Below are 27414 nucleotides of genomic sequence, written 5' to 3'. Positions count from 1 at the left end.
TAACCCATAAGCATACCTCTTCTCATCCTTATTGTCCTTCTCTAAACCTGCTCCAACTTGTCTATACATCTTTCCTAAAAGGAGCCAACCAGAACCGAATTGCAGAAGAAAGGAGAATTGAACTAAGTTTGATGAGACTCCATAATCACATTAGCCTTCTATGCATTTGGGTCAGATCTGATTGAAAATCCTCAAAAGTGCCACATGGCCAAAGAAAGCCCCAAAGCACACTGACTACCATAAAACATTAATAATAGCACAGAGTCCATAAATTGCCAGGCACCTTCAATATTCATAATAACCAAGACACGAGTGAAAGTCTATGTTCTGTTTTACAAATCTGTAGCAGCTACGTATGCAGACCACAGTGCCAGAGATAATCAATAAACACAAAAACATACTTTATTTGTTTCTTCGTTATACAAAATAAAGAAACTAGGCGCCAAAAAACTATCATACATCCTTAAACACACGGAGCCTCCGAAGAAGTTTTGGACTAGATTGGTATTTGCTAGCGGTAGCCTCAAATGTGCCGTTGGTTTTATTGGCAGTCGTGGTTCGATTCCCACCCAAAATATAATAATAATAATAGAATTATATTAATTATAATAATAATCTGAATAATAATAATAATAATTAACCAAATCAAATATCCTTTCCCAAAGCACTCCCCCCCTCCAGTTAAATTAAGTCCTTGAAAGTCGATCCAGCACTTACCACCAGGGGGAGGCGCATCACCAACGAAACCTCCCTTTCCTCCTATACAAAATAAGCCTCCGAATTCAAATAAACAGGTTCTTGCTCGAAGAAACAAACCAACCAAAAAAGCCCAAAGCGAAAGCAACCCCTTTCCTCCACCCGCCCCACTCCCCCCACAAAGTAGACCCAATCCCCAAACCAAAGACGCGATCCTTCAGTCTGCGAAAAAGAGACAAGTCCAGCTTTGGTCCACAGAGGAGTTCGCGAAGAATGTCCCGAGATTCGCTGCCAGAGGAAACAAGGGGATCGTTGAGTGGGTTTGTGTAGGGATCTGCCTTTTGCTGCCCCCTCGACCGAGATACAAAACATCCCCCTTCAAACCCCTCCATCACAAAGGCATGGTCCATTTATGGTCCTGGCATACCAATACCTCTGGCAAAAGAGGCTCTGTTTTGGCATTCCCATGTCTCTAGTGAAAGAGGTGCTGTTTGAGTGTACCCATGCCCCCAGCAAAAGAGGTGCTGTTTCGGCATCGTGGTGGTTGACATTTCGGGTATCTGCAGTTCTGATCCTCCGATGGAGCAGATGGGGGACATCAGAGCATGGGGTCCGGGCTCCCAAGGAGTCATAGCATGGGGAACACAGGGCTGTGGTTGGTGTCTCCGGTGCCACCTCCTCTCAGGAGCCCTCTACCACACGGTTGTCTCGTTGAGCTCCTGGTTGGGGTGTGAGAGAGGCCCGCTGCTATAGCCAGACATGGCGAAGGGAGGGCTGGGCCCACTGCTGAAGACTTCGCCAGGAATAGGGTGCAGGGAGCTGGGCAGGCCTGGTTCAGGGCTGGGGGTGTCGGGGTGAGAGATCATATCCGTGTACCTTTGGTTCTCGGACGAGTGGTGCCCGGGGAGGGGGGGTTCCAGTGGACCAAGCGGAGTGGAGCCAGCCCCTGAAGTCGGGATGTAGCTGGAATCAGCTGGGGACTGGGCCTGTGATGGGGGGCCATGCGGGAAGAAGTCGTAGTTGCTGCCGGGACCATAGTAGTCACCCTGGTAATCTAGAGAGAGGAGGAGAATGGAAGATGATGGTTAGATCAGATGGTCCTTTGCATCAGAACCAGAGCAAGGCCTTCCTTGAGCAGAATGACCAAATCTTGACCACTTATGGTTAAATCAGCTGGTCCTTCACACCAGAACCAGAGCAAGGCCTTGCAGGACAGAATGACCCCATCTAGACCACTTATGGTTAGATCAGATGGTCTTTCACATCAGAACCAGAGAAAGGTCTTCCTTGAGCAGAGTGACCCCACCTTGTCCACCTATGGTTAGATAAATGGTCCTTCACATCAGAACCAGAGCAAGGCCTTCCTCAAGCAGAATGACCCTCATCTTGATCATCTTTGCTTTAAAAGTTGAGAAAAAGCTCTAGGCCAGTGGTTCCCAAACACTGGTTCTCCAGATGGTCTAGACTTCCACTCCCAACCATGTTGGCAAACAATAACGAATTCTGGGATCTGAAGTCCTCTGACCTGCACAAATCTCCTACCAATCTAGTTCCAAGAGAAACCCAGGACAGATTTGACTGGAAGCTAATGCCAGCTTCAATGGCTTCATTATCCTAACCAAAGGAATATTTGGGTCATTCCAGGAAACTATGGACAATTTCCTCTGGAAGACAAACATTGTAGAACTGTGCAATTTTAATCCCTGTTGACGAAAATCCACTTTCAAAGACCCAAATCCCCAACCAACCTCCATCCCATTATCAAAAACGAAACTCGGTCCATTAATAACACAAACCAGCCCAGTCAACTATGGCATCAGCTCTCCCAGTTTTAGGCCAGGTTTTATCCCAATCAGACTTGAAGCTCTGTTCCTAAGCAGAATCTTTCTTTCCTTCCTTCCTTCCTTCCTTCCTTCCTTCCTTCCTTCCTTCCTTCCTTCCTTCCTTCCTTCCTTCCATACATTCACAGTCTTTGTGACCCTAAATTAATTCACTCCTTCTAGAAAGAGAAGGGAAAGAAGTGCCTATTGAGGCCTTTTCAAGAAGAAATGGTTCATTTCAAAGTGAGTTTTTGGGGCTTATCATGCTCCACTACTGCAGATGGAGTCCTCAGTGTAACTTTAGATGCATCTACACCAGTGGTTCCCAACTTATTTTTGACCAGGGATCACTTGGCCAGGGACCACTTGAACAGGGACCACTTTGACCAGGGACCACTCTGCAACATTAGGACCAAAAGGGTTATGAATCAGTTTTTGGTCAACTTTAGATTCGGTTTGGTTATTTGGGGTGCATTGTATAGACCACATCAGTTCTAATTTCTGATACAGAATATATGCCATCCAATAGTCACCATCTACTCGCCCACAGAAAACCATATTTAATAAGTCTCTGCACTATAAGAGGATTTTTGCGAGATCAGTCACTCTCGTTGCAATGGTGTAGTAATGGTGAGGCCGTGGACCATGTTTTAATTCTTGTGGACCACTGGTGGTCCACGGACCACAGGTTGGGAACCATTGACATAGATAGATGCATGGAGACAACACCTCTTTGTGTTGAAGCAGCCCAAAAATAAACTCTCAAATGGCCAGTGGCCTCCTCCCCGCTATAAAAAACAACAATAGACCGATAAATGCACATCTTGGTGAAAACAGACAAAAACGGTACTGGGAAAATGGGACAAAGCTATGTACGAAATGACAAAACCATTTGAAGCGGACTTCTGAAAGTACCGCATAAGTGTCTTATGAATCAGCCAAAGTCAAGCTAATGGGAAAGGGAAAGCTGAGCTAAGAGGCAACCTAGGAAACTCTCCACCACTTGAATAGAACTCTATAGGTTCTCCACAACAGGATTGCAATTTCGTTGGCAATACCTTTGCTCCAAAGCCTCCTTTTCATTGCTGTTTTCTTCTCCCAAATGTGAACAAAATGCACAGAAGGGGGAGGAAAGGGGTGTGTGTATGATTTAATCCTGGCTTTAATCTTTGGAAACCAACGGCTTAGGCTCTGGTGTTAACCAGCACTTGCTTTGAACCTATTTGCCAGTGGGACAGGAAATCCCCTTGACCCCTCCGAGCCAAGCCAGTTAGGATCGGGAGCAAAATGAGGATTTAGAAAGCAGCAGTGGGATTTTTTTTTTTGGGGTGGGGGGGAACACAACTTTATTGGCCAAAACTTTAAACTAGGTTGAATGTTTAAAGAACCTTCTCCTATTCCTTTCTTCCTTGTCTTTAGGGGGGGAGGCAAGCAGGAAAGAGAATGTTAATGCCATTAAAGGACCAGCAAAACCTCTTTGAAAAGGGCCTCAAAGCTGGGACAAAAGAAGCCAAAGCTGGTGGGGAGAAATTAGATGAATCTGTGACTTTTTTGCTTTGGGTCTCAATCAAGAGAGTAAAACATGGGAGGATAATAATAATAACAATAATAATAATAACAACAACAACAATAATAATTTGTATGTATATCCTGCTTCTTCTTTCCCAAAGGAGACTCAAAGTTGCTCACACTAAAATGGTACAAATTATTATTATTATTATTATTATTATTAATAATAATAATAATAATATCATATTACTTACTCTCTACCAAAGAAGACTCAAAGTGGCTAACACTAATAATAACAACAATATACTATTTGTATTTATATTCCATACAAATAATAATAATAATAATAATAATAATAATAGTAATAATAATAATTTTTTATTTACATCCTGCTTCCTCTCTACCAATGGAAACCAAAGTGGCTAACACTAAAAATCATACCTGTTGTTGTTGTTGTTGTTGTTGTTGTTATTATTATTATTATTATTATTTATACCCTGCCTCCTCTTTCCCAAAGAAGACTCAAAGTGGCTAGCCCTAAAAATCATGCAAATAATAATAATAATAATAATTAATATCATCTTACTTCCTCTCTCTCAAAGAAGACTCAAAGTGCCTAACCCTAATAATAACAACAATATACTATTTGTATTTATATTCAATACAAATAATAATAATAATAATAATAATAATAATAATAATAATAATTTTTATTTACATCCTCTCTCCCAATGGAGACCAAAGTGGCTAACACTAAAAATCATACATATTGTTATTATTATTACTATTATTATTTATACCCTGCCTGCTCTTTCCCAAAGAAGACTCAAAGTGGCTAGCACTTAAAATCATACAAATTATTATTATTATTATTATTATTATTATTATTATTTTGATCATGCCTTCTCTCTCCCAAAAGGAGATTCAAAGTAGCTAACACTAACACTACTACTACTACTACTACTACTAATAATAATAATAATAATAACAACAACAACACCATTGTGTAGGAAAAGCACAATCAAAGCACCCCTGACAGATGGCCATCCAGCCTGTGTTTAAAAGTTTCCAAGGAAGAAGCTTCCACCACACTCTGAGGCAGGGAGTTCCATTGTTGAACAGCTCTTCTTGCAATCAGGAAGTTCTTCCTAGTGCTCAATGGAACCTCCTTTCCAACAATGTGAACCCATTGCTCTGAGTCCTAGTTTGAAGGACAGCAGAAAACAAACCTGCTCCCTCTTCCTTAGGACAGCCTTTCCAATATTTATACATGGCTCCTCTCATTTCTCCTCTCAACCTTCTCTTCTGAGGTTAAACAGACCCAACTCTTTACGATGCTCCTCAGAGGGATTCATGGACATTTGATCATTTTAGTTGCCCTCCTCTGGACTCTTTCCAGCTTAGAATCAATATCTCTCTTGAACTGTGGTGCCCAGAATTGGACACAGTGTTATTCCAGGTGAGGTCTGACCAAAGCAGAATAGAGAGGCACCAGGACTTCCCTTGGTCTGGACACTAGACTCCTTTGGATGTAACCCAAAATCCCATTGGTTTTTCAAGCTGCTGCATCACACTCCTGGGTCATGTTCAATTTCCTGTCCATGAAGACTCCAAGATCTTTCTCACATGTACTGTTGTCGAGCCAGGCGTCACCCATCCTGTATCTTCTGATTTTCATTTTTTCTGCCCAAGTGTTGTATCATACATTTCTCCTGGTTGAAGTTTGTCTTGCTTGGTCTTAATTTGCTTTTCATGTCTTTCAATATTCAAATCAAGTCCATACAGAGTGTATGGTATGGTATATCATATTAGTTAGGCCACTTTTTAAAATAGGAAGTCTCAAGCAACCAGATACAGCGTTTATTATCCAGCGCCTAGCTATCCCCATTGGGTCAAGAGAGTCTCTTCTATTCTTGTTTCCCAGTTCTCCCTAAGTCAGTGGTTCTCAACCTTCCTAATGCCGCGAGCCCTTAATACAGTTCCTCATGTTGTGGTGACCCTCAACCATAAAATTGTTTTTGTTGCTACTCCACAACTGTAATTTTGCTGCTGTTATGAATCGTAATGTAAGTATCTGATATGAATTCACTGGATCAAATTTGGCACAAATACCTGATACGCCCAAATCTGAATACTGGTGAGGTTAGGCAGGGGGTTGATTTTGTCATTTGGGAGTTGTAGTTCCTGAGATTTATAGTTAACGTACAATCAAAGATCATTCTGAACTCCACCAACGATGGAACTGAACCAAACCTGGAACACAGAACTCCCATGTCCTACAGAAAATACTGGAAGGGTTTGGTGGGCATTGGCCTTGAGTTTGAGAGTTGTAGTTCACCTACATCAAGAGAGCACTGTGGACTCAAAAAATGATGGATCAGGACCAAAATTTGGCACAAATACTCAATATCTCCAAATGTGAACACTGGTTGAGATTGGAAAAAATAGATGTTGACATTTGGGAGTTGTAGTTGCGGGGATTTATAGATCACCTACAATCAAAGAGCATTCTGAACCCCACCAACAATAGAATTGGGCCAAACTTCCCACACAGAACCCCCATGGCCAACAGAAAATACCGTGTTTTCTGATGGTCTCTGGCGATCCCTGTGACACCTCCCTTGTGACTCTCCCTGGGGTCCCAACCCCCAGGTTGAGAAACACTGCCCTAAATCTAAGCATCACCCTGAATCAAACTGAGCTGACCCACTGGATTCACTAGCTTTGTCTATGTGTTGTCTTGGGTTATTTCCTTGGGTCTATTTTCATTGGGACTCCCTGATAGCATACAAAGGGGATCCAATCTGAGGACCCAGCCCCCCTTTATGCTTGCAAGGTTCGGGTGTCACCGGCACAAATGCTATCTGAAAGAGGTACAAAAGCGGGGCAGATGGGGCTTTGTTCCTTGCAGCACATGGGGTAGGCTGGGGGGGGGGGGTCCAAAGGGTCAGACACTTTGGCACACAAAGCCCCTTCCGCACTTGAGAGCAACCCTCTTTGAAGGACCAGCTCACCTTTGAGCCAAAAGGATGGAGAAGAAGATGCAGGAAAGAGGCAGGGAGGAATAATGACAACAGGAAAGGAAGGACAAAGAGAATACAAAGGCAAGGGACTAGTAAGGAATGAAAGAGGGAGTGAGAAGGAGTGAGGGGAAGAAACTAAGGAAGAAGGATAGAGAAGAGGAAAGAAGGAAGGAAGGGAGAAAACAGGAAGGAAGGAAGGAAGGAAGGAGAGGAGAGAGAGAGTAAGGAAGGAAGGAGAGAGAGAGTAAGAAAGGTAGGAAGAAGAAGAATAGGAAATAAGAAGTGAGAAAATAAGGAAGGAAAGGAAAGAAAAGGAAGGAGCAAGTGAGGGAGAGAAACTATGGAAGAAGGATAGAGAAGAGGAAAGAAGATAGAAGGGGAGAAGATAAGAAAGGAAGAAAGGTAGGAAGAAGCAATAATAGGAAAGGAGGGAAGAAGAGAGAAAATAGGAAGGAAAGACATAAAACAGAGGAGTGAGGGAGAGAGACAAAGGAAGAAGATTAGAGAAGGAAGGAGAGGGAGTAAATAGAAAGGAAGGAGAGAGATGAAGAAAGGAAGGAAGAAGTAAAATAGGAAAGAAGAAGAGAGGGAATAGGAAGGGAAGATAGGAAAGGAAGGAGTGAGGGGGAGAAACTAAGGAAGGAGAACAGAGAAGGAAGAAGGAAGGAGAGAAAATAGGAAGGAAGGAAGGAAGGAAGGAAGGAGAGAGACTAAGAAAGGTAGGAAGAAAGAAAAATAAGAAAGTAGGGGAAGATATGAAAATAAGCAGGGGAGAGAAAAGTAGGAGAAAGGGCAGCAAAGATGAAAGTAACAAGAGAGGAAGGGAGGGAGGGAGGGAAGGGAGAAGAATAGGAAAGAAGGAAGGAGGGAAAGTAAATAAGAAAGAAAAGAAGGAAGACAGGAATGGGAAAGAAAGAAAAGAAGGGTAGGACAGTGAATAGGAAAGGAGGAGTCAGACTAGGAAAGAAAGTAGGAAGGAGAACAGGAAAAGAGGGAGAGAAGGAAGGAAAGAATGAGAGAGGGAGACAAAGAAAAGAAAAGAGAGGGGGGATTGCAGGAAAAAAGAAAGAAGGGGAAAATAAAATGTGAACGAAGAACGAGAGAGAGAGAGAATGAGAGAGAGAGAAATGGAAGCTAGCATCCGGCAGAGTTGGATAAGAGAAAATGTGTAGAAGACGGGGAGAAAAGAAAGGAAAGGAGGATAACTGAGAGGCAAAAGGAAGGAAGAAAAGAAGGAGGTGTGTGGAGAAATAGAGAAAGCAAGGTGAATGCAATAGGCAGAAAAGGAGAAAAGAAGGGGAGAAAAGAAGTGAATGCAATAAAGAAAGTGAATGGAAGAATGAAAAAGCAAAATGAATGGGGAAGGAAGAGAAGGAGAACATGAGAAATAAAAACACAATGTGCATGGGAAAAAGAAGGAGAAGGAAAGCAATGTGAACCAAAAAGAAAAAAGTCATAAGAGAAAGTGATAGTGAGTGGAAGAAAGAAAGAAAAACAAACAAGTGAAAAGGAAAGAACAGAGTGGATGAGAAAAAGACAAATTAAATTAATAGGAGAAGGGAGGAGAGGGAAAGCAAAGTGATTCTGGCAAAAGGAAAGCATGAGAAAGAAAAGAAGGGAATGGAAGAAAAAAAGCAAATAAAGTAGAAAAGACAACGGAGAGTGAGTGGGAGAAGTTGAAAAGGAGCTGGAAAGAAAAAAAGGAAGTGAAAGCAAAGGAGAAAGAAAGAGAAAGAGAAGAAAGTAAAGTGGAAAAAAGAAAGGAGGAAAGGTAAAGAGAGAAAAAAGCTGCAGGTAGCAAAGGGAGAAGAGGCAAAGAGTGTGGGAGAGAAAGAATGAATAGAAGAGAGGGAAATGGGGCAAGAAAAGGGAAGAAAGAGAATAGAAGAAAGTGGAGGAAAGTAAAGGATTGGAAGAAAGGAAGCAAGAGGATGTGGAAAGAAAGCCATAAAGACAAAGAGAAAATGTAGAAGAGAAAGGAAGGTAAAGAACAGAAGAGGAGCAAAACAAAGTGAATGGGGAAGGTAGGAAAGAGGAAGGGAAGGGGAGAAAAAAGGGGGAAACGCAAGAAGTGGAAAAGAGAAAGAAAAGGACAGTGAATGAGAGAAAGGAAGGGAAGAGGAGCAAAGAGCAGGAAAGAGAAAGGAAAGTGAACAGATGAAGGGAAGGCATGGAGGTGAGAAAGACACCAGCAAAGGGATTGGGAAAAAGGAGGAGAATGAAAGTAATCATAAAGAGAGAAAGGGAAGGAAGGAAGGAAGGAAGGAAGGAAGGAAGGAAGGAAGGAAGGAAGGAGAGAAGGAAGGAAGGAAGGAAGCAAGCAAGCAAGCAAGCAAGCAAGGAAGGAGAGATGTAAGGTAAATAGGAAGGAGAGAAGGAAGAAAGGAGAGAAGCAAGCAAGCAAGCAAGCAAGCAAACAAGCAGGCAAGGAAGGAAGGAAGGAAGGAAGGAAGGAAGGAAGGAAGGAAGGAAGGAAGGAAGGCAGGCAGGCAGGAAGGAAGGCAGGAAGGAGAGAAGGAAGGAAGGAAGGAAGGAAGGAAGGAAGGAAGGAAGGAAGGAAGGAAGGAATCCAAGGCGAAAGGGAAGGGAGGCTGATGGGCAAGATCTGCTTACCTCCATAGTAAGTATAGGGTGTGGAGCCCAGCATCTCAGCATCGTCCAGCCGGCCACCCAAAGGGCGCATGCGCCGAGGACTCCGAAAGAAGGCATGCCTCCTGGCTCCTAAAGCGCTCAGCTGCTTCATCCGCCTCTCCTTAGATCTGCGGTTCTGGAACCAGACCTGTGCAGTAAGGACCAGAGGAAAGTCAGTGGAGGAGCCAACATGGAAAAGGCCCTGCTCTCAGAAAGTAGGGGAGTGTGCTATTCACATGAGGTTAAAGCGCTTTCATTCAGTAGTGTCGATGTACCCTTGGAAACCTTCCAAAGCAATACATTATACACCCAGGATAAATTATGCAGCAAAAGCTAAGAGGAGCAAAACAAGATGTGGTGCTGGTTACACAATAGACCTAATCATGCTGCAACACATCACAAAAAGTCACATATACCTTTAAGAAGTTTATAAATCTAGATTTTTTTAAAAAAAATTCAACCCGCCCATAACATGTATATACATTTTCAACAGTTTATAATTCTGAAGAAAACACCATGCACCCACCTCAAATATATGAGATGTTGATGATGATGTTTATTTATACTCTGCTTTATCTCTCCCAAAGGAGGCTCAAAGCAGTGTAGGATTCAAAGTATGACCACATAATTTAAAATATACAAATACGCAAACATTAATACAGTATACAGTGTCAACCCCCTGCAATTCTGGGATTTTGAGCACTTCCTTCCCCAAAAGCATATGCACTTTCTAAGAAGAGTTTATCATTCTGGATTCATTTTCTGGCCATCTTTTCACAAAATGTATACATTTTCAATATTTTATAATTCTGGGATGTTCTGACACTTTCTCCCCTTAAAAGCGTTGTACCTTTAACACTTTATAATGTTATTATTTTATAATTCTGGATGTTATTTTGCACACACACACACACCCCCAAAAGAAATATACTCTTTCCATAAGATTTCAATAGCAGAGAAGTTTGGTGAAATGACATGGGAAACTTGACTGGGAAGGATACACCAGGCATAAGATGGCCATTTATGCTGGAATTTCTAACTCTATTGGAATCATAATATTCTTTCTTCCTTACTTAGCCTTCAAACAGTCATCAAAGCTTCCATGAGATTTTAAAGAGTTGATCCAATTTGATCCAATTTGAGGAGACACCCTCTTTGTCTACACTGTGGAATTGATGCAGTTTGACCACTTATAACTGTTACTCTTCAATGTGATGGAATCCTGGGTGTTGTAGTTTGGCACTCTTGGGCAGAGAAGGCTCAAGACTTGTCAAACTACAACTCCTAGAAACCCATAGCATGGAGCCATGGCAGTCCAAGTGAAGTCAACCTGGATTCATTCAATAGTGGAGATGTGCCTAAATCTTGCCTGCTTCCCATTCATATAATTATGAAGCTTGAAAACAGGGGGCTGGAAGGGGGCTTGAGAGGCCATCTAGTCCAACCCACCCTTCTTTTCAATGGGATGCCAATAGGCCATGTGGGAAATGGGAGAGACTCTCCTGTCTTAAATAAAAACCTCACAGGATGAAAATTAGTTTTTAAAAAACCACAAAATATTTGATGGCAATTAAATAAAATACATGAAGACAATCCACAGAGGAGGAGATGTTGATTTCAATCATTTGTCTGATTGACATTCCTAGTTTCAAGCTTGTTGTTGTGATAAAACTGGGAACCCCCCTCCTCCCAACCACCACCACCTTTACTAAAGGTTTCCTTTGTTTCAGGAAGAAAGAACCTCCCCAGATGCCAACACAATGCAGGGAGACCTTTTGTCTGGTCCCCAGGTTATGATGCCTAGTGAAGCTCATGAAAAGGCGCCCCCTTTTGGTGGACAGAGAGCCCTGCCTGGGAATTAGCCATTTGCAGACCAGAAGAAAGACCCCCCCCCCCCCCCCGCAAAAGTAGGAGAAAGAAGATCAACCCAACTTCATCAATGGGTTTGCTCACTGACTGAAAGTATGGAGACATGAACCACATTGATCAAACTCCTGGAGATCAAGCTTATGGAGGGATGCATTGGGTAGATTTAGCTTGGAAAACCAAAGACTTGATTGAACCATCTTTAAATATCTCAAGGGATGTCACATCAAAGATGGATCAAGCTTGTCTTCTGCTTCCCCGGAGACCAAGACACAAAGCAATAGCTTCACACTCAAGAAACGAGGTGCCATCTAAACATTAGGAAGAACGTCAGAGCTGTATGAGAGTGGGATTGAATGTTGAACTTGCCTTCTTTGGGCAACTTCAAACCAAAGTTGGGTGAGTGGATGCCTGCATGGAGGGGATTGATGTGGCCTTTGAGGCCCCTCCAAGATCTATTGTTCTCCATCTTACCTGGATGACTCTCATGTTGAGCCCTGTCTCTTGAGCCAGCTGCTCCCGAATATGCCGGGTAGGTTTAGGAGTGGCTGCAAAAGCTGCTTTGAGGGTCTCCAACTGCTTGGCTTTGATGGTGGTCCGGGGGCCCCTCCTTTTGGTCCCGGAGTTCTGCTCCTCGTTCTCATTGTTGGTGGTCTCTTTGTCCGAAGAGGTGGAATTGTCTGTCTCCTTTGGGTCATCCTGCATGGGGTCTTGGAGGTCTGGAGATAAACTCCGGTCAGTACAAGAAGACACTGTGGAGGGGAAAGGGGACAACTTAGTTGGGAAGAGGTCAGAAGGTGGAGTCAGGAGGGTCCATTGAGAGAAAAGCCATAGTGGGACCCAGCTCACCAAGCACTGTGTTCAACAGTGGTGCCAACAGAGCTGGACTTTGGGACACAAAGCTAGAGGCCATTTCCATAGAAAGGCCAGGGTGGTCCCCCATATCAGTCAGCCTGGCTCACCTTGTAAGGAAGAAAGCAAGCAAACGAAGACACAAGGCCCTTCCAAAGACTTAGGCTGAGAATCTAAAGCAGTGGTTCTCAACCTGGGGTCCCCAGATGTTTTTGGCCTTAACTCCCAGAAATCCTAACAGCTGGTAAACTGACTGGGATTTCTGGGAATTGTAGGCCAAAAACATCTGAGGACCCCAGGTTGAGAACCACTGATCTAAAGAGTCCTCTCAGGCTGGATCTACACTGCTCTCTATCCCAGGATCCGATCTCAGGTTATCTGCTTTGGACTGGATTATATGAGTATCCACTGCCAGATAATCTTGGATAAACAGTTAATCTGGGATCAGATCCTGGGATATAGGGCAGTGTAGAAGGGGCCTCAGTTGCAACCACCAGGACTTCCTAAGCCTAACCCTAAGGAGACCTGTCCCCATCATCAATGGCATCCCTGGGCACAAACTACCCAGATTGGAATGGGGAAAGTAATTCACAAAAGCATTCATTTAGAGGACTCACAAAGCCTTCAAGAAGTGAGAGAGGAATATCCTCTGAGACCTCCATACTCATCACCTTTCTGGTCCACTGGACTGAGCCAAGCCAGGCCAAAGTGTTATGGACCTGATCCTAAATGAACCAGGCTCTTCCCTGGCCTCAGCCTTTCATCCCATCCCACTTTTCTCCTCTCTCATTTCAGCCGTTTTTTTGTTTTGTTTTGTGTACTTCTGGGAGTCTGGTGGGTTTCCAGCCAGATCTGGTACATTTCTGGTGGAAACAAAAATAAAAAGGTCTCCAGTTTGGTGTTTTGGATATGTTTCTTCTGGCTTCATTCCTATCTCTCTCTTTCTCTTTCTCTTTGGCACAAAAGGCCTGGTCCCATCTGTTCTCCACTCACTCAGCTGGTCCTGGAGGTGATCCCTTTGTAAGTGTGGGATTCAGGAAGCTTGGGAGGGAGGCATTCCACCTCCCCACCAAGCCCTCTTTTAAGGGATTAACCTTTCTTCCCCTAGTTATTTCTCCAGGAGGGAAAAAAACAACACCACAGAACCTTTAGGAACAACGTGGCTGCAATGTGACTGGTCCACAAACTGTCCTTTTTTTCGACTCAGAAATGAGAAAGAGGACATGTCTCACCCAGCAGCCCCCCTTCCCTCTTTCTCACCCTCCCACCCAGCTGCATAAGGTCTCCAATAAAGGTGAATTCACTCCTGTCCCAGAGAGAGAGCAGCCCTTCCCTTCATGGATTAGAATGAAAAACAAATACATTTTCCCTTCCTATGTTTTTCTTCACCTCTCTCCTCCCACTTTTTCCTACCAGGACATAAAAGGAGACTGTAAGCTCTTACGGGACCAAAAAAGTGCCCAAACTGTAAAGATATTAAATCCTAAAATGTGGATTTAATAAAGAAATAAAAACAAAACAACAGTATTTTCAGAGGGAAGGACCTATCTTCTTCCCCTGGGGAAGAAATCTGGGATGGGAGCTGAGTTGGTCTTCATCTATCCCTCCCCAGTTAGCCAACTTTGAGTCAAGACTCTGACTGTTCAATTAAAGTTTGTGAGTCCCTTGGGGCAGGGACCTAGTCAGAAATGAATCCCACTAAGTTCAGGACAACCTGCTTCCAAGCAAAAGTAGATAATGATAAAATAATAATAATAATAATAATAATAATAATATCAGGCTCATAACTACTAATAGCAGGGCATTACTGCCATAGGACTGTCAACAGCAACTCACACATTTTTGCTTTTGGGCCGTTTTCCATTGAAGGAAGTGGGTGCTGCCCAAGATTATTTGCTGCCTGAAGACCAGTGCCGAAGACCAGTGCACCCAAAACTGATCTGATTGCTGTCCTGAACTTTTTATACAAGGCCTTTCCCCCAAAAAACTGGGATTCTAGGCAACTCACCAATTTAATACAACATATTATTATTATTATTATTATTATTATTATTATCAACAATAATAAATTGTATGTCTTACTCGCCTCTCCTCCGGGTTGGAAGCGGGACATAACATAATTAAAACCAATCATCACCAAAACCTAGGGTGCCTCTACATTGCAGAATTAATGTCGCTTGACCCCACTTGAACTGCCATGGCTGAATCCTATGGAGTTGGCATTTGACAAGCTTTCTCTGCCAAAGGGCCCTTCCACACAGCCCTATATCCCAGAATATCAAGGCAGGAAATCCCACATTATCTCAGTGTGGACTCAGATAAACCAGTTCAAAGCAGATATTATGGGATTTTCTGCCTTGATATTCTGGGATATAGGGTTATGTGGAAGGGCCCATAGAGTGCCAGTGCCTCCCCAAAACTACAATTCCCAAGATTCCATAGCCTTGAGCTAGGACAGTTACAGGAAGATCAAACTGCATTCACTCTACAGTGGAGATGCTCACTTTGGAGATCTGGGGCCCTTCCAGACAGGCCCTAGATCCCAGTATAACAAGGCAGAAAATCCCACAATATCTGCTTTGAATTGGGTTATCTGAGTCCACACTCAGATAATGCGGGATTTTCTGCCTTGAGATTCTGGGATACAGGTCTGTATGGAAGGGCCCAGAGTCCACACTCAGATGATGTGTGGGGTTGTCTGCCTTGAGATTCTGGGCTGTGTGGATTGGCCCCTGGTGTTGCAAGCCTTACCTGAGTTGAGGCTGCCTTCTTTCAAGCTGGCTGAGCTCAAGTAGTCCTCCTTGCAGACGAACTTATTCTCGTCGATGATGTAGAGCTCCTCGCCGGTGGAGAGCTGCTTGTTGCACACCATGCAGGTGAAACAGTTCAGGTGGAAGACTTTGCCCCGGGCTTTGCGCACCAGGTCGGAGGGCGAGATGCCTTGGGCGCAGCCGGCGCATTTGGTGCCAAACCTCCTGGATTTGGGGAAGGGGAGGGGGCGAACAAGGAGACAGAAGGCAGGGAGTGAAATTGGGGAATAGACCAAGCTCCTTTTCCTGAGAGTGGATCTTTCCATCTCTTGCTTGGCCTTCAATAAGAACCGAGTTGCCGAGTTGACTCTCCAAAAAGGAGGGTTTGGGAAAGGACCCAAACGAAAGCCTGGGATTCTTGACCTCCCTTTCTTTACCTTTGTCCCATTCTACTTCTACTATTACTAGTACCGTTACTATCATTGTTCTGGTTGTTGTTATTATTGTTGAGTGCTATGCGCCCCAAGAATGCTCCACAAAGGAGGCAGAGAAGTCCTCCACTCCAACGTCAGGAAGCCCTAGCCGCCGAAAGCATTGGTTTTAACGCGCATCTGGGACGGTTTGGAGGCTCGGGAAGGGGACAATGGGGACGCCCCTTTGTCCCTTCTCAAAGACCCCTCGAAATCTCCCCCTCCAAACGGAGACTCCTCTCCAAAGCCGTGCGTAAATGTCATGCGTAAAAGTCATGCGTAAAAGCCGTGCGTAAAGCTTGGCCGCCTCGGCTCTTGGAGACCTCGGAAACCCCTCCGAATGGTAAACTTTGGGGAGACCCCTGGCTTTTCCCAACTCCCCCCCCCCCTTACCCCATCTCTCCCAATGCTACTTTGCCCTTTCCAGGACTGGCATTGAGTGGAAACATGAGCAATCTCTCCCGTCGGGGTTTTGCGCCCTGGTGCCACATCGCCACCTTCTCCAAAATGTCTCCAGTTTTTAAATGTGTGTTTTTTTTCCCTCTAAAGGGGAAAAAAGAGGCTTGAAAGATTGAAGAATCCGGAGCGGGCTCGCCAGGCCGTTCACATGTGCAAAGTCACTCATTCACATGCTTGTTTTTGTTTTGTTTGTGTTTTCTCCGCCTCGGGGCCCGCCCGCCGAGCTGCGATTCTTTCGCCTCTCCAACACACCGGCGGCGGAGCTCCATTAAGGGGCCCAGAGACAAAAGGCCAGGGCCGGCTTTACATTCCCAAATGAGGCTTAATGTGTTGATTTACTTCCAATATCTATCTGTGAAAGACAAAAAGGCACACCTGGGTGGGCTCCCAGTGGCCCTCCCCTCGGCTTGGCTTTCAGCCAAAGGGAAACCGAGACAGAACATTCTCCCATGTCGGACCCTCAAACTGCGACAAACCATTTCCCAAAGATCTGATTTCTAGTTGGATCCCTGTTTCTATTTTTGTTGTTGTTGTTGTTGTTGTTGTTGTTGTTGTCAGAACCGCTTTGGGTTTCTTTAAGAGAAAAAGCGGTATAGTATTATTATTATTATTATTACTACTACTATTATTATTATTAATTTAGTACTAATAATATTAATAATAATAACTTACACCCCTAGGTTCCTCACAAAGAAATCTGCGCATATGGACTGCTCTATTTTCCCTTGGAATTAATCGGATTTTCAATTTAATGTATTGTCGAAGATTTTCATGGCCGGAATCACTGGCTTGCTGTAGATTTTTGGCCTGTCTGGCCATATTCCAGAAGCGTTCTCTCCTGACGTTTCGCCTCACAACCTCTGAGAATGCCTGCCATAGATGCAGGCGAAACGTCAGGAGAGAATGCTTCTGGAACATGGCCAGACAGCCTGAAAAAAACTTACAGCAACCCAGGATTTTGGATTCTTTTTTCTCTATTTCTGTTCCTTTCGAGGAGGGAAAATAAAAATGCGGGCCTGCAAAGGTGTCAACGAAATATTATTATGGGTTGTGGTATTTTTTTCGGGTTGTATGGCCATGTTCCAGAACATAGTCATACAGCCCGAAAAATTTACAACAACCCAGTGATTCCCGCCATGAATATAGCCTTCGACTATATTATTGTTGTTGTTGTTGTTGTTGTTGTTGTTGTTGTTATTATTATTATTACGGAGGGGAGGGAGAGGGAAAAAGACGGGCGAGTCTTACAGGGAAATAATAATAATAATCCAGCTCCAAAAAGGAGGCGAAATCTCAATTGGGCCTCTGTTGTTACCCTAAAGATGCGGGAGCCCTACAAAGACGGCTGTTTTTCCTTGGATAGGAAAAAGAATACTGCCAATAATTCCTATCATTGCTGTTCTTCTTCTAAAACACAGTCCCCAGCCTTCTGCTTGGTTTTTAACACCAAGGGAGGTAAAACCAGCCACAAGATTCTCGTCGGGGAGATTCGAGGTTCATTGCCTTTCATCCCGGTAACAAGCAAACCAGGCGCTCTCCTCCCTTCTCCAGACAACCCCCCCCCCCCCCTCCATTTCCCGCTAAACCTAGCTAGCTTGATTCCCTTGTAAACTCTTCCTTTGGACGGGACCCCATGTAAAAGGGCTTTGGGAGCCCGATCCAGGAACCTTCAGTATCCAATATTTTGGCTAGCGAGCGATCTTTAGTCATCTCATCTCATCTTTTTTTTGCATTGAATGTTTGTGCTAGGAGCCTTTACCCATCTATTGCTTTTGCTAGGACCCTTGAGCATCCGATATGTTTTGCTAGGAGCCTTTGCCTATCCAATATTTTGGTTTGGGAGCCTTTAGCCATTTCGTTTCCTTTCCTTTCGTTTAGTTTTTTGAAACACTAGGACCAACATTTTTGCGGGGACCTTCAGCATCCAATATGTTTTGGTTGGACCTTGTAGCATCCAATATTTGTGCTAGGAGCCTGTACCCACTTACTATGTCTGGTAGGAGCCTTTAGCATCCAATAGGTTTTGGTTTGACCTTGTAGCATCCAATATTTGTGCTAGGAGCCTGTACCCACTTACTATGTCTGGTAGGAGCCTTTAGCATCCAATAAGTTTTGCTAGGACCTTTTAGAATCCAATATTTGTGCCTGTACCCTTTTACTAAGTCTGCTAGGAGCCTTTAGCATTCAATATGTTTTGCTAGGAGCCTTTAGCATCCAACATTTTGTTCTAGGACCTTTGTCCACTCATTATTTCTGCCAGGATCCTTTAGCATCCAATATATTTTAGTAGTAGCCTTTACCCATCCACTGTTTTTGCTAGGAGCCTTTAGAATCCAGTATGTTTTGCTAGGACCCTTTAGCATCCAATAATTTTTTTGCTAGGAGCTTTTGGACATCTTTTATTTTTGGCTAGGTATGTTTAGCATACATTAGTTGGGCCAGGAACCTTTAGCATCCAATATGTCTTTAGCATCCAATATGTTTTGGTAGGACCCTTTAGGTACCAATATTTTTGCTAGGATCCTTAAGTACCCAATATGTTTTGGCTAGGAGCCTTTAGGTACCAATATTTTCATTAGGAGCCTTAAGTGCCCAATATGTTTTGGCTAGGAGCCTTTAGCCATCCAATATGTTTTGGTAGGACCCTTTAGTTACTAGTATTTTTATTAGGAGCCTTAAGTGCCCAATATGTTTTGTCTAGGAGCCTTTAGCTATCCAATATGTTTTGGTAGGACCCTTTAGTTACGAATATTTTTTATTAGGAGCCTTAAGTACCCAGTATGTTTTGGCTAGGAGCCTTTAGCTATCCAATATGTTTTGGTAGGACCCTTTAGGTACCAATATTTTGGCTAGGAGCCTTAAGTGCCCAATATGTTTTGGCTAGGAGCCTTTAGCCACCCACTATTTTTGCGAGAAGCCTTTAGACATCTATTCTTGTTGGCTATGTGCTTTGAACCTCCAATATTTTTGGCTAGGAGCCTTAAGCACCCACTCTTTGTGCGAGGAGTCTTTAGCCACACAATCTTTTGGCTAGGAGGCTATAGCCAGCCACTATAGACATTCTCTCTCTCCTGCTCGGAGCCTTTGGCCACCCGGTGTGTTTGCGTGGCTCCCAAGCCCTGGGATGCCATTGTGCGGCGCCTCGCCTTGGGCTGGGCCCCGGGAGACCCCCTCCTCCTCCTCCTCCTCCTCCTCCTCTTCCTCTCGCCTGCCTTACCTGAAGAAGTCATTCTTGCAGTAGAGCTTGCCTTCTCGGGAGAAGCACTTCTCGGTGAGGTTGCACTTGCACTCGCAGCACTGGACGCACTTGATGTGCCAGGCCCGGTCCAGGACGTTGAGGAGGAAGCGGTCCAGGATGGGCCGCTCGCAGCCGGCGCAGTGCACCATCATCTTGGCCCCGCGGAAGCCGCCCTCCTCCTCCTCCTCCTTCTCCTCCTCCTCGCCTTGGAAGGACTGGGCGCGGAGACGCTTCTGGCAGGCCCGACGGCGGGGACGCCTCCTCCTCCTCCTCCTGCTCGCCTCCTTCCTCTTCCTCCTCCTCCTCCGGGCCGCTCTTTCGGGCCGCCCGGCGCGCCTTTCATGCTGGACCCATCGCCCCAGCTTTTGTGTCGCGGGCGGCTCCGAGTCATTCGCGCAGCCTGCTTTCAGAGGGCCGTGACGTAGGGCCGGGAGGGGGCGGGGCCGCGAGAGAGGAGTGAGGGGAGAGGGGAGAGGGAGGCGGCCAATGGGAAGGCCGTGGCCATGGCAACCCCGCCCGGGATTTATAGCGTCGCGAAAGGGGCGCCGGCGCCGCGCGCAGCCTGGCACAGAGGGGGCCCCCAAATAATAGGGGAAAGGCAGAGGCGACGGGGGACGCAGGCAGGGGCGACGCGGGAGGACGCGTAAGTGGGGCTTGGCCGAAGGGGAGGGAGGGGGGCAGGGATCGCCCTTGGGGGACCCCCTCCCTCCCCCCTCCTTCCCTTCCTTCCTTCCTTCCTTCCCTCCTTCTCTCTTTCCTTCTTTCCTTCCTTCCTTCTCTCTCTCTTTCCTTCTCTCCTTCCTTCTTTCTCCTTCTTTCTTTCTCTCTTTCCTTCTCTCCTTCCTTCCTTCTCTCCTTTTTTCTCTCCTTCCTTCCTTCCTTCCTTCTCTCCTTCCCTCCTTCCTTCTCTCTTTCCTTCCTTCATTCTCTCCTTCCTTCCTTCCTTCTCTCCTTCCCTCCTTCCTTCTCTCTTTCCTTCCTTCCTTCTCTCCTTCCTTCCTTACTTCTCTCCTTCCTTCTTTCCTTCTCTCCTTCCTTCTCTTTCCTTCTTTCTCTCTTGCCTTCTCTCCTTCCTTCCTTCTCCTTCCTTCTTTCTCTCCTTCTCTCTCTCCTTCTTTTCTTTTCTCCTTCCTTCCTTCCTTCCTTCCTTCCAGCAATGCAGCCCTGTCACTCCATGTCGGGCCGCTATCAAAGGCAACTTTTGGCTCAGCATTAGCTTTTTGGAGAGGGGAGGGGGAATGGATCGGGGCCTAAATGAGTTTAGAATAGAGAAGGATAGGTTAAGGATCACCCTTCCCCCCTCCTTTTCCCTTATTATTATTATTATTGATAATCATATCAATATTATTTATTATTATTACTGATAAGATATCGATATCGTTCATTATTATTATTGATAGTCATATCAATATTATTTATTATTATTGATAATCATATCAACAGTATTAATTATCAATATCATATCAATAGTATTTATTATTATTATTATTGATGATCACATATATTTATTATTATTACGATTGATATATATATATATTCCTCATATCTTCCCCTCTCTATATATCCTTCATGTTTCCCTTTCTCTCCTTATTAATCTTAATAATTAATAATAATATTAATATTACTGTTAATAATAACAACTTTATGTGTATATAAAGTTGTTATTTAATTTCTCCCTGTCCCTCCTCTCTTTTCTTTCTTTCCTATCCCAGCTTTCCCTCATTATTATTACTATAAACTTCCTTTCTCACCTTTGGGGCATTCTTTTCCCTCCTTCCTTTCCTTTCCCATCTTCCCCTCCTCCTCCTTGTTGCTGTTATTATTCCCTTTATTTATATCCCTCCTTTCTCCCCATAGGGACATCCTTTCCTCCTTTCCCCCTCTTTTCCACTTTCCTTCCAACTATTCGCTGATTGTTATGTTCGGGACTTTCGGCTTCCTTCCTTCCTCGATTCGAAGTCACTTCGAATGTCTTTGGACTATTTGAGTTTTCTTTTGGGGAAGGGGAGGAAGTTTGCATGCTGTGACCTTAAAGCACCCCAGTCCTGAAAGGGAAGATGATTCATCCTAGTCGTCATCATCATCATCATCATCATCATCATCACCATCATCCGACGCCATTCTCGAACCGGAATAAAACCGAATTTCTTTGGAAAGTTGGGAGTAGGTCTCTTGGCTCCGACAAGTCCGAATCCTTCCTGTGTTGTGGGTCTTTTTCGTTTTCCATGCCTACCTTTCTAGAATCCCAGATATATATTTTAGAGCTAGATATGAAAAGAATGTCATACATATACCACACTATATAAACACACACATATAGTATCTATATTATAAAATAGTTCATCGTGACTATAAGCACATACTATATATGTATGTATCTAGGATATTCCATCTGTAATGCATTCCAAACAACCGACAAATGCCACCTACCCACTTCATGCATTATGGATCCTGGGGCATGTTGGTGGAGTTTCTCTTTAGGGTCATTGCATCCATTTCGTGCCATTTACATTGCAGGCTGTAATCCAGTGTGGATAAACGAGTGTGTATATATATATTCATGATGCCACATTATTGCATAAAGAGCCATAAATACATTTCTCACACACGTATATATGCATACATGAGATTCCAGGAGGTGTCCAGGTGACACAGGCAATGTTTGACTGTAAGAATGTAATACAATGTAATAACAGCTAATAGGTGGCTATGAGACAACATGTGATAGGATAACATATTATACCATGCATGATATTCTAGAGAGAAGATGCTGCATAACGAGAGATAATAATCTCTTTCTCCCCAATTGGTACCACAACATCCGACACGTGTTTTAAAAGAGGAGGGAGAGAGAGAGAGAAAAGGAAGGAAGGAGAGAAGGAAAAAAGGAAGGAGAGAAAGAAGGAAGGAAGCAAGAAAGGAAGGAATGACAGAAGGAAGGAGAGAAGGAAGGGAGGGAGGAAGAAATGAAGAAAGTTAGGAAGGAGAGAAGGAAGGAAGGGCTGAAGGAAGGAAAGACAGAAGGAAGGAAGGAAAGAAGGAGAGAAGGAAGGAGAAAAGGAGGGAGAGAAGGAAGGAAGGAGAAAAGGAAGGAGAGAAAGAGAGAAGGAAGGAAGGAAGGAAGGAAGGAGAAAAGGAAGAAAGGAGATAGGAAAGGAAGGAAAGAAGAAAGGAAGGAAAGAAGGAAGGAGAAAAGGAAGGAAGGAGAAAAGGAAAGAAGGTTGGAAGACAAGAAGGGAGGAAGGAAGGGAGGAAGGAAGGAAGGAAGGAAGGAAGGAAGGAAGGAAGGAAGGAGAAAAGGAAGACAAGAAGGAAGGAAAGACAAAAAAAAAGTTAGGAGTTGGAGTAGATGTCTCTTGTGGTCTCTGCTAATTCTATGATTCCAGAAGAAAGGAAGGAAGGAAGGAAGGAAGGAAGGAAGGAAGGAAGGAAGGAAGGAAGGAAGGGGAAAGGAAGGAATAGTGTCTTCTCTCCGGAAAAACAAAACCCCAAAACCTTTTGCGACCAGCACAAGGCGCAGAGACCGAAATGAGCTGCGTTGCCCCTTCCTTTACCTACCCCCCCCCACACACACTATTTAAAGGGCCCGCGGTCTAATTCTCACGACAGCTCCCAGGATCCCCTCCGCCTGGAGCCCGGGAACGCGCACAGAACCTGCATTCGTTGTACAACTTTGTACAACTTGAGGCGGAGAGTTCCGAAGGCCTTTCCTAGGGGGAAAACAAAACCAGATGTTGGCTTGTCTTAGCCAACTATTTCAAGTCTATTTCTTGAGAGGAAATTCAAGCCCTCTTCGACCACTTCTAAGGCTTTTAGGTCAGACTTTTTTTTTTTGCTTAAGAAAAGGGTGTGAAGGAAAAGACCCTTTGAGAGAACTATTTCGCCTTCAAAGCTGAATATTCATATCCATACAGATATCAGTTTTATGTTCTGTAGGTGCACCTTTACAAGGGGACAGGATGATGATTATTATTATTGCATTATGTTTATACTATATTCATTATTATATATTTTATTTTATTATGTTTTATTATATTAATTATTATGATAGTTATTGTTTTGTAATGTTTATATTATATTCGTTATTCTTATCTTGATAATGATTCTTATTCTTTAAATTTATTATTTTATGGTGCTTATACTATATTCTATATATATTCTATATACTATATTATTATATATACTATATTATTATAGTTATTAGTATTATTAGTATTATTTCACTATATTTATAATGTTGATATTATAGTCATTATTATATTATAGTCATTATTATAGTTATTTTATAATGTTTGTATTATATTGTATTATATATTATATTGTATTATATTTATTTTACTATTATTATTATTATTTTCTCTCTTGCCCAAAACCCATACTTCCCACGCCTTCTCTGACCCCTTCCACACAGCTGAATAAAATCCCACATTTTCTGCTTTGAACTGGAATATATGGCAGTGTGGACTCAGATAATCCAGTTCAAAGCAGATATTGCGGGATTTTCAGTCTTGATATTCTGGGTTTTATGGCTGTGTGGAAGGGCCCCTAAAACTGGGTTTTAAAACCCGGCTATGAAACATCAACAACATTGAAAGTCGCATTTATTCATATAGGTTGGAAAAGGAGAAGCATCCTATACTGAGCAAACCTTGATTCAACTCCATCCAGCATTTCATCCATTTGGTCCTTTCCTAAACTATTCGGGTTTTATCACTGCCTGGGCGCCAAATTACCAGAAAGCTCAGAATTTCTACTTTTCAGATGCATTTCTTTCCAAATAAATAATTCCTTTATTTTCCCTGTTGAAAAATATATATTAAAACATAAGGGATGGCCTTTCTTTCCAGAAGAAGTCAAGTCGGAAAGGAAGAGAGTGTGCTTTCTGGCCCCTTTGGAAAAAAATATATCTATTTGAACAGCAGATTTTAGCCGAGTTCACTATTTTTTTATCACCGGAGATTGGAGGATTGGGGCGGGGGAGAGTAACGGAAACGAGCGTTACAAAGTAACGAGGAACGTACCTGAGCCGCTATCCCAAAACTGGCGCGTGGGAAGCGGAAACCAGCCACACAAAAGGCAAACAACTGACGAGTTTCCTGTTTGTTTGTTTGTTTTTACCGTTGGGTTTTTAGTTACTCCGAGAAGTCGGGATCAGGGCCCAAGTGTTCCTGAAACCAGATCCTGATTGTGTTGGCGTCTAAACTGGATTATAATATAATTAAAAATAATTATATATATATATATATATATATATATATATATATATATATATATGTGTGTGTGTGTGTGTGTGTGTGTGTGTGTGTGTTCGTTCTCGATATATATATATATATACACACACACACACACACACACACACACATATGCATATATATATATCTTCTCACTATGAGAATATATATAATATAATATATATTGTATAATGTATACATATACATATATATATATTTCTCACTTTGAGAATGTATATAATGTAATATATGTATATATTTCTCACTATGAGAATATATTATATAATATATACATATACATCTTCTCTCTCTATATATATATATATCTTCTCACTATGAGAATATATATAATATAATATATGTTGTATAATGTATACATATCTCTATATATTTCTCACTTTGAGAATGTATATAATGTAATATATGTATATATTTCTCACTATGAGATTATATAATATATACATATACATCTTCTCTCTCTCTCTCTCTATATATATATATTCTCACTATAAGAAAATATATAACATAATATAATATATATTGTATAATGTATACATCTATATATATATTTCTCACTTTGAGAATGTATATAATATAATATATGTATATATTTCTCACTATGAGAATATATAATATATATTCTCTCTCTCTCTCTCTCTCTCTCTCTCTCTCTCTCTATGTTCTCATTAGAGTAGACCCATTGAATCCATTCGTGGTGATTGAGCATTGATTCCAAGGGGAGGTCCCTTGTAGTTGGGAGCAACCAATAGGATTCCAATCCCTCTCTGTTTATGCCTATCTTATGGACCCCTGCGTTGATCTCAAGGCATTCGATTCCAACCCAAGCTTGGAAACTAAGCAGGGCTGTTCCCGGTGAGGATTTGGATGGGAGACCGGCCAAGGGTCCTGCCCAACGAACCCCTGCCTGAGAGAAGCCCAAGAAATGCATGGGGATCGCCTTGAGTCCACATTATGCGACTCGGAGGCGCATAAATACCTCCTCAATGCCTGCCTGCCTGCCTGCCTGTACGAGGAGCCACAAGGCCCCGAAAATCAATACTCCCTCCTCCCAGCATCTGGCAAGAGAAGATAACTCTCCCGTTCTCTCCTCCCTCCCTCTTCCCACTTTATTTTCTCTTTCTCCCGAAGGAATTGTCTTTTTCACGACGGAAAGGAGGCGAGGTGGGGCGGAGGAGGAGAAAGACGGGGAAAAAGAAAAAGAAAACGAGAAAAAGAGAAAGGGAGGGAGGAAGAGAGAAAATGGGGGGAAGAACTGGAGACCCAGAAAGAAATGGAAGGCGAAGGAGGTGCGTTTGAGAGAGAAAGGGCAGGAATGGAGGCAGAAGGAGGAGGAAAGGTGCGTTTGAGAGAGGGGGGAGGGGGAGAAGAGAAATTGAATCAAAGGAAAGCTGAGAGAAAGAGATGGAGAGAGATGGAAACGGAAGGAAGGAGGTTAGGGAAGGAGGGAAGGTGGATGGGTAGGAGGTGGGAGGTAGATGAAGAAAAAAGACGAGGAGGGGGGAGGCAGGAAAGATTAATAGCAGGAGGGAAGGAGGAGAAGGAAGGAAAGTGAAGGAGGGAGGGTAGAGAGAGGAAGGAAGGAGGAAGGAAAGATAGGGGAGGGGGAGGGAGGGAAAGAAAAGAGAAAAATTGATAGGAGGGAGGGAGGAGAAGGAAGGGGAAGGAGGGAGGGGAAAGTGAGGAAGGATGGAAGATAGGTAGGAGAGACGATAGGAGAGGGACGGGAAAGGAAAGAAGGATGGATAGGGAAGGGAAGTGAAAATGGAAGGAAAGAAGATGGAGGGAGGAAAATGGATAGTAGGAGGGAGGGAGGAGAAGGAGGGAAGGGAGAGGAAGGAAGAAAGGAAAAAAGATAGGTGATGGAGGGGAAAAGGAAAATGGAGGGATAGAAAAGAAGATGGGGAAAATGGATAGCAAGAGGGCGGGAGGAAAAGGATAAAGAGAGAACGGAAGGAGGGGAGATAGGGAAGGAAAGAAAAAGGTGAAGGAAGAAGGAAGGAAGCAAAGAAGGAAGGAAGATAGGCGAGGGAGGGGAAAAGGAAGGAAAGAATATAAGGAAGGGAGAGGAAAAGGAAGGATGCTGAGGGAGGGAAGAAGGAAAGAAGGAAGGAAGATAGGTGAGGGAGGGGCAAAGGAAGGAAGGTAGAGGGAGGAAAAGGGGGAGATAGGTAGGAGGGAAGATAGGGGAGGGAGGGGAAAAAGAAGGAAGGAAAGAAGATAGGGAAGGGAGAGGAAAAGGAAGGAAGGAAGGATGGGGAGGGAGGAAAGAATGAAGCAAGCAAGGAAGGAAGATAGGTGAGGGAGGGGCAAAGGAAGGAAGATAGAGGGAGGAAAAGGAGGGAGATAGGTAGGAGGGAAGAGGGGAGGGAGGGGGAAAAGAAGGAAGGAAAGAAGATAAGGAAGGGAGAGGAAAAGGAAGGAAGGATTGTGAGGGAGGGAAGAAGGAAGCAAGCAAGGAAGATAGGTGAGGGAGGGGCAAAGGAAGGACGATAGAGGGAGGAAAAGCGGGGAGATAGGAAGGAGGGAAGATAAGGGAGGGAGAGGAAAAGAAGGAAGGAAAGAAGGTAGGGAAGGGAGAGGAAAAGGAAGGAAGGATGGGGAGGGAGGAAAGAATGAAGCAAGCAAGGAAGGAAGGAAGATAGGTGAGGGAGGGGCAAAGGAAGGAAGATAGAGGGAGGAAAAGGAGGGAGATAGGTAGGAGGGAAGATAAGGGAGGGAGGGGAAAAAGAAGGAAGGGAAGGGAGAGGGGGAAAGGAAGATAGAGGGAGGAAAAATGGTCAGGAGGAGGGATGAGAAGGAGGGAGGAGGAAGGATGGGAGGAAGGAGGGAACATAGGTGAGGGAGGGGA

At 43.7% G+C, this 27414-nt stretch overlaps 1 protein-coding gene across 1 annotated transcript; it reads right to left on the bottom strand.

Annotated features, from left to right (window-relative positions):
- Positions 1 to 390: 390 nt before the first annotated feature.
- LHX5 (LIM homeobox 5) lies at positions 391 to 19701 on the bottom strand. The gene is made up of 5 exons (XM_060784105.2): positions 19294 to 19701; positions 15149 to 15372; positions 12020 to 12297; positions 9662 to 9827; positions 391 to 1750 (listed from the first exon to the last, which is right to left on the bottom strand). Exons 1-5 carry the CDS (start codon positions 19464 to 19466, stop codon positions 1389 to 1391), a joined length of 1203 nt encoding a protein of 400 aa, XP_060640088.1. The 5' UTR covers positions 19467 to 19701; the 3' UTR covers positions 391 to 1388.
- Positions 19702 to 27414: the final 7713 nt, after the last annotated feature.

Source organism: Anolis sagrei, chromosome X (genome assembly GCF_037176765.1).
Source record: "Anolis sagrei isolate rAnoSag1 chromosome X, rAnoSag1.mat, whole genome shotgun sequence".
NCBI lineage: Eukaryota > Metazoa > Chordata > Lepidosauria > Squamata > Dactyloidae > Anolis > Anolis sagrei.
The sequence above is the reverse complement of the archived record's forward strand: the minus strand, read 5'-3'. Positions and strand labels throughout refer to the sequence as shown.

Excerpts from the sequence above, each read along its gene's own strand:
- LHX5 (XM_060784105.2), bottom strand. The coding sequence starts at position 19,466 with ATGATGGTGCACTGCGCCGGCTGCGAGCGGCCCATCCTGGACCGCTTC. Across the intron at positions 12,298-15,148 it reads AGAAGGCAGCCTCAACTCAG|TGTCTTCTTGTACTGACCGG; the intron begins GTAAGGCTTGCA and ends TCCCCTCCACAG. Across the intron at positions 1,751-9,661 it reads ACCCTATACTTACTATGGAG|ATTACCAGGGTGACTACTAT; the intron begins GTAAGCAGATCT and ends TCCTCTCTCTAG.